At 39.3% G+C, this 18,069-nt stretch overlaps 1 protein-coding gene across 4 annotated transcripts; it reads right to left on the reverse strand.

The window, feature by feature from the left end:
* Nucleotides 1–958: 958 nt before the first annotated feature.
* On the reverse strand, nucleotides 959–16,961 carry ddhd2 (DDHD domain containing 2). Of its 4 annotated transcripts, none has more exons than XM_088076827.1 (20): nucleotides 16,796–16,961; nucleotides 14,844–15,029; nucleotides 11,833–12,025; nucleotides 10,629–10,825; nucleotides 10,396–10,485; nucleotides 10,130–10,250; nucleotides 9,393–9,482; nucleotides 9,158–9,299; nucleotides 8,385–8,593; nucleotides 8,236–8,297; nucleotides 8,015–8,134; nucleotides 7,838–7,933; nucleotides 7,459–7,635; nucleotides 7,325–7,351; nucleotides 6,669–6,824; nucleotides 5,815–5,917; nucleotides 5,551–5,712; nucleotides 5,239–5,343; nucleotides 3,637–3,805; nucleotides 959–3,485 (listed from the first exon to the last, which is right to left on the reverse strand). In XM_088076827.1, the coding sequence occupies exons 2-20, from the start codon at nucleotides 14,958–14,960 to the stop codon at nucleotides 3,404–3,406; spliced, it is 2,418 nt and encodes an 805-aa protein (XP_087932953.1). In that variant the 5' UTR covers nucleotides 14,961–15,029; nucleotides 16,796–16,961; the 3' UTR covers nucleotides 959–3,403. The 4 variants fall into 4 exon arrangements, with proteins under 4 accessions (XP_087932953.1, XP_087932952.1, XP_087932954.1 ...); XM_088076826.1 differs by lacking the exon at nucleotides 16,796–16,961 and adding an exon at nucleotides 16,467–16,734; XM_088076828.1 differs by lacking the exons at nucleotides 7,325–7,351; nucleotides 16,796–16,961 and adding an exon at nucleotides 16,467–16,728.
* Nucleotides 16,962–18,069: the final 1,108 nt, after the last annotated feature.

Genomic DNA, 18,069 nt, shown 5'->3' on the forward strand with positions numbered 1-18,069 from the left:
TTTTATAAGCACCAGGGAGGGAGTTGTGTTTTTTGATTTGACTTGGGGGAAATACGGTTAAATTGTTGTATTTTTTTATTTTAATAAAATACCGTCAGTAGCTGAAAACTCACAAGTGGGGTTCAAAGCCATGTTTTCTTTTAAAAATTCCCTAACCACACCATGTCTTATAGCCAGAAACTGTGAAATATGCTCATTCATAATGAAGGGGGGTCACACATTTTCCCCAGTAAGTCAGGGAGGCTCAAGAAGAATATCTTTAACCTTGGGAGGGTCATGATATAAATAAAAAAAAACAAAAAAAACAAAGTCACACCCCCAACCACTGCCCTACTCTGATAAGTACAGTCTGTTACATATATTTTATAATTATGTGTTTGATAAATTTTACGTGATCCAATGTTACATTATTCTGGATTCATTTAACATTTGATTTAATTCTTTATTTTTTCTTCTCTGTATATATCTTTATGTACAGTTTTGTATGTATTAATGGACTTTTTAAAGATTTTTAAAACAGGAATGATGCTATTTTTTTACCCCCCTCCCTGTTAATTCATGATAGATGGTAACTTTGTAAATTTTCCAATTTGATTTAGAAGAAGCTCAATATGTGTTCATTTTTTAGGCTCTCAGTGATACCATTTGTCTAGATAATACAAATCCTTGAAAGTGCTGCTTATGAATCTATAGACCTTTTCCCACGGCAGACATTTTAACATGTAGTTGAAGAAAAAGCGCAGGTTTGTTTGATGGCTGCATTCCACTTAGGGGAGGTCCTGGTATTGTACATGATTGCTGATGGAATAGCTCACTTGCTAACTTTATGGAACTGAGCCTTCATTATTTTTTATTAATGTCAACTGTGCTATTTTGATATGTCAAAATCTCTGCTGTAAAGGTCCACTGTTTTCATATCTAAAACAGATGCTTCACAAACTCCAAAGAACACAAGAAGACACTTGTAATGTTTTATTATGGCACACACAAAATGGAACCATAGTCATAAGGTATGTATTCAGAAAAGAGAACATTAGTTTTTTGGTATGTAATATCCTTTTAGTGTCAAGTACCAAAACAGTACTTACGGTGAGGAAGAGGAGCCAAGGACCAATAAAGGAATGCATCACTCCTCCAATGAGTATTTTTATATCAATCACTCACCCGGTGTTACATTGAATTTGTGGAGGAAACTCTGCATCCAAAAATGCTGAATGAATGGAAGTCATAGGGTCTGCGATTAACAACAGCAAAAGTACATCAAAACATCAGTTTACAAACCCTTACACGACTCCCCAAAACACATGCATTTTTTTAAAAACATGAGTATATATAAAACTGACCTTAAATATCAGAACAAAATTCAACATTACACAGGGTTGTAACTGATATACAGATTTTCATTTGGAGGTGAAGTGTTTGAAGTCCTGTTTTGGTGTTTTTAGATATTAATAATGACACAAACAGAGATGGTAATGAAGTTCAGGAATGCGGCAACATGATAATTTAGTATTCAGTGCATTTCTGAAGAAAGAAAAACAATTAACCCTACTAGGTTAATTCATGTATTGTGCAGATGTTACACCCAGATGGCTGACATACGGGGTAGAGCTTTGGTGGTGGGGGCTGTGATGCCCAGTGACAGTGCATATTAGATTATTTGTAAAGATAAATCTATCTAGTACAAAAGATTTCTTCTTTGTAGACTGGACCCCATGTTGCATGATATGAAGGTGCAGGTTATGATATTTATAATACTGATATATTGATTTTTGTTGTGTATATGATTTTATATAAAATAAATTGATTTAATTTGAAACCAAATTTCAATATAATCTATGTATCATGCTCTTCAAATTAAATGTTACTGATCTGAATGTGACAACTCTCTTATTGCTGGATCCATGAGAATTATAAACATTTTGACGCCTAAGAATTGGGTCAGGACAAGAAAATATTGAGGAAAAAAATGTTCTAACATAAATATTTGCATGCAATACAGAAAATAATTTTGAAATATGTTGATGAAAATGAACAGATGAGAAAAACATGTAGCATTTGGCCCTTTGATTATACAAATGTTAGGACTGTGTTGTGAGATGCCACTCTCTTTTTGGAATTCATTTTTCAAAGATACATTTTGGGTCAAAAGTGGTAAAAGAGGAATGGCACAGACCTTACGGAGAGAAAGTGGAACTGGCCTTTCTGTACAGTTTATAACAAACACACACACACACACACACATACAGTACACACATGCAAATATACTATGGAAAAAACCTATCCTTTCAAGCACCTGCATCTCTTTCCTTCATTTCAGACACAAATCATCACGGTCGCTTCTTTTAGATCCATGCGTAGATATGATCAAACTGAAGTACATACAAGTAAAATAAAAAGTATGATTAGAAGGCAAGATGAACTTCACTTTCAATAATAGTGTCAGTGCAGGACTACATCTGTGAAAACAGAGTGACATCAACTTCATTGTTACATTGCACAAATGTAGGAGTAGCAGCTTTGGGTTTCAAGTGGCCTTAATGTTGAAAAAAAGGAAATATAGCTGCCAAAAGACAATATATTAACCTTAATTTTCCTAATTAGAAGATACACATTCTATAGTAAACCAAATTAAACCTCCGGACCAGCTTATTTTTACAGGCAAGGTCTGATGTAAGGCTAAGGGAAAGACTTCTGGATCAAGAAAGCTTTAAGTTTTAAGGGTCAGACAGAGATGCCCTGTTTAACACACTTATACTTAATTATAATTATTATAGTTCTACATTTCTGATTTTTTGGAGGCCATACATAGGGCTGGAATATATATCAAACAGTATAGATTTTAATCTTTTTTTTTAATTATATACATGGATATTTAATGTATCTTAGTTTTTAAATTTATAGAAATGTTATTTTGGATTTAATCCAACATGATAAATATTATAGTTACACTACGTTTCCTTATTTGAAGACGTACTGTATCTTTTGGTTATGGCGATAATTGTTTCACTCAATAATATTCTGCTGCAGCTATATGCATGATATGTCAACAAATGTTGGAAAGTGAAAGTGCAAAGTAAAGAATGACTCAAAAGAAGATAGAAAAGGGCAAACAGGAGCATGACAACAACTATCAGAGACCAAACCCAGTCCTGCAGTGTGAGTCTAGGCAGCACCAATAACCATTGCTACCTCAAATGACTGACATATCTGAACCAAAATCACCTGACAGCTCAGTCACCATTGACAAGGGCTGAGAGGGTGGGGCAGTCAGGTAACACCCAGACGGTAAGGCATTCTGGAAGAGGGTTGTGCGGCCTCTGGCTCCGACAGCTGTCCTTTATTTTCTTACTTTTAGGTTACTGTCGTGTTAAAAAAGCAAGTCTACATTTCAGTAACATTATTACTGTTGTGGCTGTTCAAAGGCCACGCCTTGTTTGTCGTAGATCTCCTTCAGCAGCAGGAGGGCTGTATCCTCAGATTCCCTAACAGACAGAGAGGGGAAAACATCATTCATTTGACTTAAAACTCTAAATCAGAAAGTGAAATAGGATACAAGAAGAGAAAATATCAGGAACACTAAAAAAACCCAGCACAATTATGTGGTCCACCCCTCCACAGGTATGCATGACTCACCAGTAGCACAGATGAGACTGGATGGCAAAAAGATACTCGTTGAAGCTCTCGATGGGTTTTTCCTGAAGTACATAGTCGATTCTTCGTCCTCCGTTTAACATGCCCACTTTGATCTCAGGCTGCTCCGCCTGCTCTGCTGACACTGAGGACTCTGCCTCCTCACACACTCCTGCAGGGAAACAGGTAAAAAAAAAGATGAGTCTGTAAAGGGAGACAACAAAAAAAAATTACAATAGCCAGAAGCAGGTGTCTGTTTTAGCTCATACTTTTTTGTAAAACCAGAACAGATCAGACAGTGGACAGGACAGTGGCTGCTGTCTGCAACAAGAAACATTCAAACCAAAAAAAAAAAACCTGGTTAAATTCAAAACAGTGCAGTTTAATTTACTTAATTTAGGTGGGTAAAACTCATATTAGTCTACAACCCAAATACCTTCATCTACTCACTCACCCACAGGTGCAAATGTGATGTGTCAATGTCATAAAGGTGGGTCAGTGTTGTGAGTTTTAAGAGTGATCTCAAAAGGGCTCAGCACAAAGACCAAATGCACTACTGATGAACCCTAAACTGCTAGTCTTATTGACTATTTATGACAATCTACCTCTGCATTTACTAGCTTCTAACTCTGACGTAATAAAAAAAAAGATTGAGTTAGAAGCTAGTTACATAACATTGTAGTACATCCTAAAGAGTGTCTTTTTTGGGATCTTGCACTGCTAAACTTATTACAAAAAGTGAAGGTTATAAGGCTAAAAGAAAAGCTATGAGTCCTCCTAATGTATAGTGGGTGGAAAATAGGACAAAAAGGTCATGGTGTAATTTCATCTGTCTGTTCTAGCAGCAGCTGTCTCCTCTGTGAATTACTTTAATAAAATGACAGCCTAAGTACTACAGGTGCTGTAGAAAAGAGCAGGGCATGTACCTGCATGCAGCTACTGTAGGTGACCTGCTACTGATGAATGACATCACCTGAAGGTTGAATTACTCTATGAAAACAACAGTGATCACTACTATTCAACTCTCTCATTTGTTCTGCACATACGAGAGTGTGCCGTGGGCCTGTTACTCAATGGTCTCTGATGTTGACGAGCAATCAATAAACTGAACCAATCAGAACTGTCGGCAGGAGCAGGAGGGAAGGGCCTCAAGGGGATGTCAGTAAATTAAATGTTGAGTTGAAGACTAAATGTATGGGAGAAGTAGTGAGGTTAAGCACGGAGGAAGGAGGGGCAGAGGAGGAGTGAGAGCCTGGTGCGATAATGACATACATTACATAACATTTGCTCTTTGTTAGGGAGCTGATGTGCCAAAATAAACCACAGAAATTGAGTACTGCCTTTTTTAAATGCTAATTTGGCAGGTGTTGCAGCATAGTCTTACCCATTAAAAATGGTAATGTTAGTATTTAGCTATGCCTTTTTGTGCATGTTTATTTTCCAGATTCAAACAAGGGAAGTTAACTGGGACACACAGAGTGAAAGAAAGTTTTTATGGGCTGATGATTTTTCAGGTTTACAGAAAAAACAGATTGCAAAGCTATAATCAAGCTGGTTTTACTCGTTTTTCTCGTATATTCAAGCCAAGTGATTATCCTGGCTTACCTTGGAAGTAATGCTTATGAAGGGCCCTGGGCCACTCCAGTATTTTAGTCCAAAAATCAGCTCTTTTCTCTTCCCTCTTAGCAGAAGCAGTGACTGCTGCTGAGGCTGAGTAAAGTGGTAAGGGGTGAGGGAGGCAGGAGCAACCACCACCAGAGCAGGGGAGGGGAGGGTGGCAACATGCAGAGAGGGTTGAGAGGGGTATAAGGAGACTGGGTTAGTCAAACTCTTGTGCACGCTCTCTCTCACTCACACACACGCACGCACACAAAACGTCCACAAATACACAAAGGAAAATAGAAGTGCTTTGTCTACCCTGTGCCTCTTGAAGATCTCTCTCTATTGTAGTTTCTCCTTCATCCACTGGGGGCAGTGCCGCAACTGGTAGTCTTGAAAAGGACTGCCATGCTGTCCGTAATGATCCTAAAACATTGTTCTTCAAATCCATGCTCATACGGGTCAAGCTGTCCTTTAGTTCTGTTAGACAAAGAACAGAGATTATCATCAAGCCGACAAAACAAAAGCCCACACTACAATGTTGTCTCACACAGACAAGGAGAAAGAGAAAGACAGCCTTACCCAGGTGCATTCTCTTGCGGCCTTTATGGTGAGGGATCAGCATGGGCTCCAGATCCATCTCTATCACAATCATAGGCTCTATCCGATAGGCCACAGGATCATACTACAGAGCAATAACGGGGAATAGATGAATGTAACTCTTATTAGATCATCTCTTTCATCATGTAAGAAGAGGACACATGCACTGTTTTTTTTGTTTTTTAACTGAATCATCTGGCATTGTGATATGAAACAGCAGTTTCTCGGTTAAAATAGAAAAACAAGCTCTGAGTTCCACAGATTGGACTAACGCCATGTCAAGCTGTTGTTAAGTGTTTTTAAGATGTGCAGCATAACCAATGAGGAGTAGTAACACCAGTGACCAGGGCTATGGACAAGATAGATGCTGTTATGGCCATTGTTCGAAATTGAAAAGTATTCCCTAATCGCCAAATATTCACGGTTTTTGTAACTTCACTCTGTCCCACTCTTAAGACCTGGGGAAAACTGGTATGTTGGCAGTTAACTACACGTCACCTAGACTCTGGTGAATATGTGGGTCTCTAGTGATTGGTTAGGTAAATTCGAATCCCCCTCCTCGACAGATATCAGTTAGAGTGAACGCAATGTCAGACAAAGTATTGTTGTTATGTTGATTCAATGCTGCAGTCATCCAAACTGACTTGACCATTCATCTAGAAAGTCCCCAATTTAAAGAAAATTTGGAAACATTCAGAACTGCCATGTTAATGCCTTTTTGTTTGAAAATGGTGTGAAAAAGCTGTAGTTTTTGGAAAATAAAAGCAGGTGTATTTGGAGCCAAGCACAGGATGTGCTCCTGAAAGGGTACATGCTGTAAATATGTGATCACTCACTGGGTGGTAGATGTTGTAAAAGCTTTTGCAGGTTGGGAAGGTGTAGTTGGGATCAATGTGTTTAAGCCCACGAACAGTCAGGAACATTCCAATAGGAGAGCCAAATGCAAAAAAAGTTTGAGGGTGGAAAGCCAGCTGAGGGTAATCAATGGATACCTGTGGAGAGAAGGAGGGGTCAAAAACATGTTGTATTGAATTTGTTTTAAAAAAAAGAAAGTGATTTAAACACAGTTTCTGATCTAAGAAGACAGACAGAGCTATTTGGACAGATGGAAACACTCCTCTGGTGCACAACGGTGTCGACATTCAACATTAAAACTTTATGTCATGACACTAAGGCAGCAGCCAGGCAGTATGACAGCAGGTAAAGGGGAAGACCAGGAAGCTGACTGTTCATGCAGGACTGGATGAGCACAGAAGGAGTGTGGTATTGTGTTGTACGGCTCAATGGGACAAAGATGGTAGCCTCAATCATGGCACAATGTGACTTAGCCGTTGAAACCCTCTTACTCATAAAACAGCGGCCATTTTTTTAAGTCGCCTTGAGTTTTCACTGACTAGACCAGACTGTATATGAAAAGAACCCCCGGGCATAGTGCGATCAAAGAGAGCTAAGGACTACGCCTGAGAGTATGGGGACACCATGTGAGACACACCTGTCCCTTGGCTATGCCTCCATTGGTCTGTCCAGGCAAGCAGGGGGAGGAGAAAAGCAGGAAGGTGACGCATCAAAGCTTTTTTACCAGTTCTCCCAAGCAAAACTTATTAAATGTGTGACCATGCGTCGTACCTGTCCGATGCCCACGTCAAAGTATTCATAGTCGACAGCACTGGTGACAGACTGCGCCCTGTGGAACTGAGACTGCTGCACCGGCAATTCTGAAGACTCGTTACCATCGTGATTTCTGGTCACCTGAGGTGGAACTTGCAGCCCTGGTGGGAGACGTACCACCCCTGTCCTACAATCCTATTTAGATTGAGAAATAAAAAAAGATATTTAACAATACCTGAACTGCTAATAGTTTACAGGGTTATTTAGTAAATTAGCTGCAACAAACAGCCTGCTTCTCACTGTTGTCCACGTAAAGCACTTCCCTTGAATACTTTTATTCTCTCTTTGTATTGCTAAAATACGTAGACTAGAAAAATAATTTCAGGCTATGTCTGACCTCTGGAAACCATTTCCTCCTGACGTAGTTCAAGATCTTCTTCCGAGGTCCAAGAGGAATTCCTAAGTCTTTGAGATCACTGTCTTGGCAGAGAGTCTAAAAGAGGAGATCCATGTGTTTTTAACTATGCATTACAATTGAATTTGTGTTTCCATTGTGTGTGTATGTGTGTGTTACCAGTGATTCCAGGTCTAGGTTTTCTGCCTGCAGGGTATCCAGGTATTGCTGTAGGCCCAGCTTGGTGAGTGTCTGCTCAAGTGTGTCACTGTTCAGACGAAAGGGCTCATCAGATGACACCTAGATCACAGGGAGGGACAGAAAGGGATTTTGTTATAGAGAAATATGCAATCCCTTCATCTGTATACTGATGTCATCTTTTACTATGGAAGTCACCCTACCCTATCTCTGGCTTCTGATCCAGTCTTCTGATTAGTTAGCAGGTCAAACAGGATCAGGGAACCTGATGAACAAGAGATGAAGGGTTAGTGTTGGAATTCAACATTTTGACTTGTAACTCTTTGTGTTTCTGTGTTTGTAAAAGTCCTACCCAGGCTATGTCCCACCACTGAAACTGCCCCATTGAACTCAGAGTGTCTCTGTTTAAAGAGGGTGTGGAGCTTGTTGATCTCTGAGGCCACTGTGTCCACTATGGTCTGGCAGTAGGTGGGGCTGTTATAGAAAAACAAGTCCAGCAGAGTGTCGTTGGTGAAATGTCTCAGCCTGCTGATGCTGGGTAAAGTGATCCTCTGGATGTCCCTGGAAAGTGGAGGAAGGCAGAGAAGACCGTTTGACAATTTCCTGCAAGTATTGGAGACTAGGGCTGGACCCAAATATTTGATATTTGAATATTTCTTAATTGGGTAGGTTTTCAATTTAGGGATTCTGACATTTGTTTTTGAAGGTTTTTTTGCAGAGGAATAATGTCATTTCAATGTTTGTAAAAAAATATATTATTATAAGTAGTTTGTGAGTATAAAATGTCGATTATAATAAAAATTGTGACAAGCTGTGTAATGTCCCAAAAGTACATAGAAATGTCATTGAACCCGACACCTCTGGAGTTTGGAAAGCCTTTAATCAGTCCCCCCAGGATTTCGTGATGTTATTATTGCAACAATTCATGTGAAATCAGGCAATCCTTCTGAATTTTGCATAGTGTTAAAATCAATGTTTAACCCCCACCGCCCTTTTGCGCGCCAGCCAAAGTTTTGAATATTCCCTGTTGATCAATGACAAATATCCGGAGCCCAGAAAATAGTACACTGTGGTATTGTACAACAGAGGGATCTTGTTTTGTCCATTATCTCGTCCCATACTTACTCATCCACACCAGTGGCATCTCCGTGTAGAGCGCTGTGCCAGTTGACTGGGAGGAACTCGACTCTTCCGATCTGGCCATCCTGCTGAGCACGCTTATAATGAGTAGCCAGGAGGGACAGGGAAGCACTCCTGAAGTCATTTACTGGAGACCGGCAAGAAGAAAAAGAATTCAGACATAAACATAAATATACAGTATACATACCAATATATACATAGTACACAAATTTAAACTTACCACACTGTATGATGGATCTGAAGCGCAAGTCGCATGCAGGGCCAATGCCATGGACCATAAAGACAAGGTGGTCCACCTTTTCTGGTTCACCTTGGAACATACAAAAAAATAAGCCTAAACTGCAGCTAATACTTTGTTAAATGATCTTAGATTCTTGTATATTTCCTATTGGTACAAAGACGAGTGGCATGTTAGTTCCCCAAAAGTGAAGTTCTAAGATTTAAATCACCCCCGGGTGGCTGGCTGCAATATAAGTCATAATAACCGCCCTCTCCATGATAACAGCTGGGACATGGGCCAAACTAAAATATGTCATGTCAAATACATTTCTCCCAAAGATGGTTTCTGGCGTTTTAGTTAGTTCGTGCTGATGTCTGTTCATAAGTTTGGTTACAACTAGTTATTTGATGCTATAAAAACGAGGTGTGGTGTCATGACTGACAGCTGTGTAATAATCAGTGTGCTTGCGATCAATGGTGCTGCTAGTTTTTGGGCAGGACAGGTTTATGGGCGGGAAATTGATTCTGTGGCTCTACTTTCTGATTGCTGATGGACAGATTCTGGCTCCAAATGACATCACCAGCACAAGATGGCAGTGTCTGTATCTGGATATTTTGGCTTCGGTACACAAACACACACGCGCGCGCGCACACACACACACACACACACACACACACACACACACACACACACACACACACACACACACACACACACACACACACACACACACATACCATCAGGTATTTCTACAGAGATGTTGTCCACTCCCCTCTTGACTGTTCGAGGACGTGTCTGCTCCGAGGGGGAGGACACCCACTCATCCTGTAATCCTATAGGCTGATACTGCATTATCAGCTGAGAGAGGAGCAGGGAAATGAAGGGGAAGAGGCTTATTAGAGGGAAACAATGTATCTAATTCAGTATTTACTCAGAAAAGCCATGGTGTGGCATTGTTATCAAATTATAGTGCACATTGTGATATTTTAACAGTAGGCTTTACTTTGGGATTGTGTAAGATGACAGTCTCTCCAGTGGGAAATTCCAGTTTCCTCTTCCATTCATCCAAGGTCACTGCTATCATATAGGCCTCCTGGAAAATAGGAGGATGGGAGGGGAAGAAATCAAAGGCCAGCAGATATGAAAAGAGTAAGTGATGACTGGTCTAAGTTAGGACGAGAGAGTGAAAGGAATGAGCAGTGTGATGGTGAGGGTTCAGTGTTGGTGTTTGACTACCTCCAGACTCTTGCTGAAGTCCTCAGGGTAAGGCATGAACCTGGTGTCTTTATCTCCTTTATAGAACCAGGTACAGCGGCGGACTTCAGTGGGACCTTGCTCCCAGTACACAGCATAACGCTTCCTCTCCTTGACATGCACGTCATACCGCTCTCCATCAACAGCTACAACCACCTCATCCTTCTCCCCGTCTCCTACTGCACAAGTAACACACATACAGAAGCACATGTAAATAAGGTTGATGAGACAGTTTCCAAAAGATAGATTTCATGCAAAAAACATGCAACTAGTGGTTTGCTTTAGTTCTGGATTGATTGAGCTACATGTTTGTGTTAAATGTTTGGATGAAAATAGCACAAGTAAGTTGTGAAAGGTTATAGTCATTCTGGAAAAAGGTATCTGCATGCACAAGCTGTGTGATTGCTAAAGAGTTTCCTTTTCAAGATAAAGTCTTCTGACTTCTGACTTTGCCCACAAGACTATGTAGTTACTCTACAGCATGCTAACTGCTGCAGAGTTAACATGCTCATTGACTTTAGAGCTCTGCATTAGCAGCATCACCAGGAGGATGTCTGCATTCTACTAGAATAATGTGAACTTACCGTCTACTGTGTTGGCAAAGAAGCTGCCAGAGTCTTATAGTCTTTGCTTGTTTGTAAAACCCTTGTATAGAATTTAAACGAGGTCATGATTTGGAAATATTCCACTTCAGTCCTTTTTGTTGTTTTATATCTTTCCTTTTGGTGGGGTATGTGTGCGATTATTAATGTACAGTCGACATTCAGTATCTTAAGGAATATTACCACACATACCTCCTTTAAAACACAATGTGTCACTTTTACATAAGAATACTCACATACTTTCAATATGAAAATCACAGATGTCAACTCTGAATAAATACAACAAAGGCACTGAGTATTAATCGTAATGAGGCTCGCCTAAAACCAGCCTGAAACTGAGCTGCTTGAAAGTTGCTGTTAAACTGTTTAAATGGAAAGCACGTCCTGTCAGGAGAGTAAAGCACCCTACTAGGGACCAGGCCAATTTTGGCAACAGTAATGTTTTGACATTTAATCTTCTTGCAGCTGTTTATAGCACACTCACTACTTTCTTACTGTGAACATACCTAATTACACACAACTTTATACACAGTATACATCTACAGTATATATATTGTGTGTGGAAAAATAATGCATATGCTTACCAGTGTTGCAAGCACTCTCTAATTTGTCAGAGTCTTCTCTGCTGAAAGGAAGCCAAGAGGTGTTGTCATCAGCCCGTCGACAGAAGAACCAGTGAGGCAGCACCTCCTGATAAGGAGCTGGGACCGACTCCGTGTCAAGCATCTCAAAGGAGGATGTGGACGAAGGAGAGGCCTCATCCACTGTAGGCGACACCTGGAGGAAAAACGATGCTAAATCAATATTTCTTCTTCATGTCAGAAATCTTGCTCAGTTACTAAGTAAAGTATACAGCATGCCGGTTGTAACCTGTCCAATGTTTGACTCTGTAGCTTCCAGTATAGGTAAATATAGAAGTCTGAGCTAAGTCTAAGCTCCTGTCGAGGAACCTGAGACCACAAGACAAAGCAAGGGACAGTCGGACAGGAAAGGATCAGGCCTCCCCTTGGCCAGACGCACAAAGCCCTATTATATTCTTTCCTTCTCTAAAAGCTGTCTCTTGTCTCTACTACAGCTTGTAAACAACCTTTTTTTAACTGAATATTTTACATTCACAAACAATGCTGCCAGTAACACGTTTGGTACACCACTGCTCCTGTTTCAGCCTGTTGAAAGACAGAGCCTGCCACTGCTTGACACAACAATAAACACCCACACTACAAACAGCTGCCAAATCAGCAATCCAATTTGCAGTGTAATGTGCATGCAGCAGGTGCACAGATTTGACAGAAGACTCACAATAAACTGTGAATGGACCTGAAAAAAACTGAAAAAAAAATACTTTCCTGTGTTTGCACTGCTCACAAGACTTGTGATTACAAACTATATTCTGTATATTTAGCTGAATGCCATGCAACACAAAAAACAATCAAAGTTCATTTAGTAACCTTCAGGAAAGTGATTCGTAATACTCCATCCATGCACTTGTATGTTTCCAGTGAATTGTTGAAATGAATCTTAATGATAACTTAAGATAAATGTTGAAATAAATATATTTGATGTAATGTTATACTATGGGCAAGATAAGATTGAAAATCGCAAACTGTATATCATAGAACTTTTTATTATTTTTGGAAAATTCCATAGTCTTAAGAAAAAAATGTCAGATATAAAACCAACTTTCCTGCAGTTTATTAATGACTTTCAACAACATAGCACCCTGTTCACTGAGGTAAAGAACAAAAAGGCTATTAACGCATTTAAGTTATAAAAGGATTACAATATGTTTTTCAGCTTTTGTCTCTTCATTTTAAGCAATTTTATTTATTTATTTTGTCCTTCTGTCTATGCATCTGTGTGGATTTTTGTATTGATCTAAAGAAATGTTTCGTGTGTATCATTGACAGGCAGAAACGCTGACACTACCTCTGAACAGCATGCTGGTTTTGTTGTTTCTTCTGGACTACATGCTGTGTCTTTAAGTGTGCATACCTTAAAGAGGGACAGTATGTTACTATAGCACCTCCCTAACCCACCATTTCTACTTTGCCCTACTATCATTTCACAGACAGTGCAGCAGCTATTTCTGCCTCAGATTAACTTTTCATCTGTTAATCACATTTACTAAGCAGTGATTGATTTAATAAAGCCTTGGTTGCAGGCAAATTATGATGCCTTATATGCTAACTGCATTTTCTTGCTAAAAGAGTGAGTTAAAAATCAGCTCTTTTTCAGTTTAGAGGAACGAATTCTATTTCTAACATTACTGTTGTGACAGAGTATTTCAACAATGGTCTTGAAATTGTACAAAATGTCATGCATTGTTGCATAGCAGTACAATGTTGATTCTATTAAATTTTCACTCAGTGCCAGCTTAAACCTCTTAGAGTTTCCCTGATCGGAGATCAGCCAAGTCCAGGACTGAAAATAGACCTTATTGGGGATAACCCACTGAGAGTGTACCTAAATCCACAACTAGGACCCAAGCAGTCTTCTCTGCCCCTGCAACAGATCAATGAGGAATGATAAAAGGACTGAAAATAAACTTTCCTGTCGATAACCTATTGACAGTGTAGTGCAAAATGATGATATCTCTGAGAGGTCAGACAGGGTCTCTGTTCTGCGCGACAGTGAACATTTCAAAATTCCTCTTGAGACAATACATGCCAGTGACTCATTTTCAGTTTCTCCAATAGAGGGATTTTTTAAAATCATTATAACATTAATGTGACTGTTACTTATTCTAACAACTTTTTTTGTAATGGAAAACGGCCAAACCACAAAGTCTGTTTCCCATCAATATGCATTTCCCTTTACCTTGATTTTAACTAACCCCATTCCTATCAAGTCATATCTGCTATAACGTAAAAAAAGACTTTACACCCCAGCTGACCACTTGTGTATCACAAACTCAGCCTGTGATAGGTTAAATTAATTCAAATAAATTAATTCATTCGCATGCCTCCAAAGTGGATGAAGAGAAAAACTGAGAAAATTCTCGATGAACTAGAGTAAAAAAGGTCCATGTTTAACAACAGCAAGACTATATCCAGACATCTATTTACAAACCCTCACACAACTAATGCAGTATAATCCAGGGACTCATTTAACCAATCAAATGCTCAGTTCTTCCCAAACAGACCACTCTTTCAGACGGGGAACTGAACTAAAGGTGAAACTTATCTCCGCTTTCTTAAAAGCCAGACACCATTGACTAAAACATTAATTTTAAGTCACAAAGAACGGAAGCTGCTGGTCTACCTCTACCTCTATAAGGTATTTTATTTGTGTTATTGTGTGAGTTTGCTGAATCCAAATTAATGCTTTAAAACACTGAAGTCACACAATAACACTGTTGTCAAGTGCAGACCTCTGTGACTTCAATTCATCAAGGATTTTCTCCATTTTCTCCATTCTCCAAGCAAAAAAAGTTTTCTTCATGAATTCAACACAAGACAGGGTGAGTAAATGTAGTCTTTTGGAGAGTGAAGTGTTTCTTTAATCTAAAACTAAAACCCAGCCATGGAGCTACAGGACACAGACTCTAACAAACAACACTGTTACATCCACACAAAAATCACATAAACACACTCACCTGATCCGCAGGCGGGTTCCCTGTTACCTCAGTCTGAGTGGAGTGAGACTGATCCTGGGTGTTGATGTTTGGGGCAGCCTGAGATAGACCCCCCTCTGCACCAGGACTGTCTGACATTAGCCCAAGACCTCACCCCAACCCTCAGCTTTGACCTGAGGGGAGCAGGGGGCCACACAAAATCAGGACCTGTAACACCGCAGATGTGCACAGAATGTAAGCAAAAGGGAGGCTTAACAAAACCATCACAATTATTACATAACATGTTATAGGAGGTATGTCCAAAGTCCGGCCCTGGGGCCAATTGTGGCCCTCAGAGAGATTTTAGACGGCCCTCTGCTTGTTGTTGAAAATATATTTTATGTGCTCCCACACATTATTGGCTACATTTTTTTTTTCACAATGGAAGGACTATCACACTGTTCGTAGACTTGTAGCAGGTAGGAACTACGCAAGCAAAACAAATGTGTTTTCATAAACACACAAGAAAACAAGCAAACAAATAGTGACCTAATGGCAAACATTTCCTGCAAGGTAGCAGACATGGCCACAACAAAGTAGGGGTGTAAGAAAATATCCATACACTTGAGTATCAAGATTTCATGTTTTTTGATACAGTGATTTTGAGAATCAATAGAGTGCTAGATAGCAGTGCTTTATCAGTCAGTCATATAACTTTGCCATTCAACCTAACAACATATTGTTTACAGGAGCTGAGATAAATACAGATCCTACTGCTCTGATTGCATTGACAAAAGTAAACCTCTCAAAATGTATTCATATGGTGAAGTGGTCTTTATCACAGTTTTCCTTCAAATTAGAATACCACAATATACCGCCTTGCTTACAGTATTGCAATATATTGAATCATAACCTGGGTGGTATGTATTGTGTCGTCAGCTTACCTAGACCTAGAGAAAAGAAGTGTTGAAGTGTGAAGAAGTGTGTTGAATTCGTTTTCACTGAAGATTAAACAGTTGTGTTTGTCTTATTTCTTTTGGATTTTTATTGTTCAAATAACCCACATAATGCCAGGCCCCCAGGTACTTTCACATGATCTAATCCGACCCCCATTCAAAAAAGTTTGATCACCCCTGTGTTATAGCCTGTAAAACCTGCACCAAACGGTTGATGCCCAGTTTAGCATCAACTAGTATCTAATCTCAGCTTTCAGAGGCAGTTGTCTCATCAACTGCTAAACAGCAACGTATGACGCAAAATAAACTACAAACCCTCAGGATAATGTGACAGCTAACTGTTAAATCTCACAATGAATGCATGTTATTATGTTGTCGTTAGAAATTTGTCGACCTATCTTGGACGACACTACAATACATCAACTTTATTTCAGACTCTTAGGTCCATGTCAATAAAAATAATAAATAAAAAAAACAAGGACAATACAGACATATAACACTATCTTACGCAAACGGTTATTTCTCATGTCATATTTTACGGAAGGTAACAAACATCATAGAGGCCAATGGTTGTTAGTTGAGCTTCAAGCTAGCTGAGTTACGATGGATGGACCGGCGGCCGCTGGGGTTAACTCCACCGTTTGGATGTCCTGTTTGGTGTTTTGGACATAATAGCACTAGTCACAGTCAGTCGTTAACTTAAACTCACCGATAACTTCATTTACAGTCAATGCAGAGGGTTTGTAAGCGTTGCTTAGCTTGCTCAGGCTAACCCAGCTAGCCAAGGACAGCGTCCTGTCAAACGCTGCCTGATTACGGTGTCCTCGGAAATACTATAATCACGAGCTCGCCGTTAAAGAAGGACCACACTAACCGTTAAATAACGTGTGAAAACAACGGTGTTGACACCGGCAGACTTTTCCTGTTATGCCCGAATCTTCAAAAAAGGGGACAATTAAAGAGTAGACATACGTGAACACAACGTTGAGTGTCTATATAAAGAGTATACCTCATCGATTAACACAATCCTACACTTACTTTAGGTCAGTATTCCGCTGTGACAGTTAAATGCTTAATCAAAACATCTCCAAATCACCACCTGTAATGCAAAATAACCGAACTTCCCTGGATAAAAGTTATATTTCCGACATAATCTGTGTTTCCGATGTGCACCTGAAGGCGACATGAGACGACACAGCATCACCAGGCCACCGCCCCCAAATATAAACCTGACGTCACGAATTTGTAGTTTGTTTGGTTGTTTTTCTGCAGTGAGCGCGAGAGGCGTGCAAAGTTCACCGATGTATATAAAGGTAATCATAATGTAACGTATATTTTTAACTTTTCTACATAAATTAAATAATTTATAAATAATTTATAATTGTAAATCATTACATTTACACCATTACATACATTGATTACTTAAAAGGATGGAATAGACAGACAGATTTTCTCTTTCTATGTTTCTCTGCATTGTGCTCTTTTTATGTGTCTTTGTTCAGTGTGCTCTTTGTTGTCATCTTTTTTTAAATATATATTTTTCTGTATACAATGCCTATGTTTTGTTTTGTTTTGTTTTTGTTGTATAAGCCTCTGGCTTCTTGACCTCTTCTGAAACATTTCTTGTTTTTATTCATCTGGATTTTATGCAGTTTTTAACTGTGTGCACATAATCGAAAAAAAAAAATAGAAAACAAAACCTACACTTAATTTCTATAGCAATTACAATGAAGTATTCAGAAATACTTCATTGATCACCTGGGGGAAAGTGTTGAATGGACATTATTCATAGAAAATGCAACTAGGAAATAAATAAATAATGAAATTAAATGGTATGGGTAGTTTTGCTGGAGTTACACTGTTATAAGCACACATGTGTTTTTTTAATGCAGTTGGTTGCCAGAGTGAGGCTTTAATATGATCTTTTTTCCACTGTACTCCTCATATCATGTCGAACACTTGCAGGAATAATCAGGTTAATATTTCCAGCCGATGCATGCTTGACTCTCCTGTATTTTGGCTGAGATGTGACCAAACCAAAGCCCAACATACTGTAAAATGTCAGTCAATATAACATTGCATTCTAGTAATACCAAGCAAGTCACCTACTCAGCCTAACCCAGAGATCTTACTGTTTGGGTTGGACTGAGATATGCCCAGGTATGTGTGAAATGTGAGTATAGTAGGTGTAGGCCTCTTAACAGTAACAGAGAAACTACATCTTGAGAATTAAAACACACCCATTTCTGGCAGGTTGACTGTCTTGTGGTTTAATATTCGTCAAACTGACTTCACTTTTATGAGTAAGATAT

Source organism: Plectropomus leopardus, chromosome 4 (assembly GCF_026936395.1).
Source record: "Plectropomus leopardus strain MGB_pleo_1.0 chromosome 4, ASM2693639v1, whole genome shotgun sequence".
In the NCBI taxonomy this organism is placed as follows: Eukaryota; Metazoa; Chordata; class Actinopteri; order Perciformes; family Serranidae; genus Plectropomus; species Plectropomus leopardus.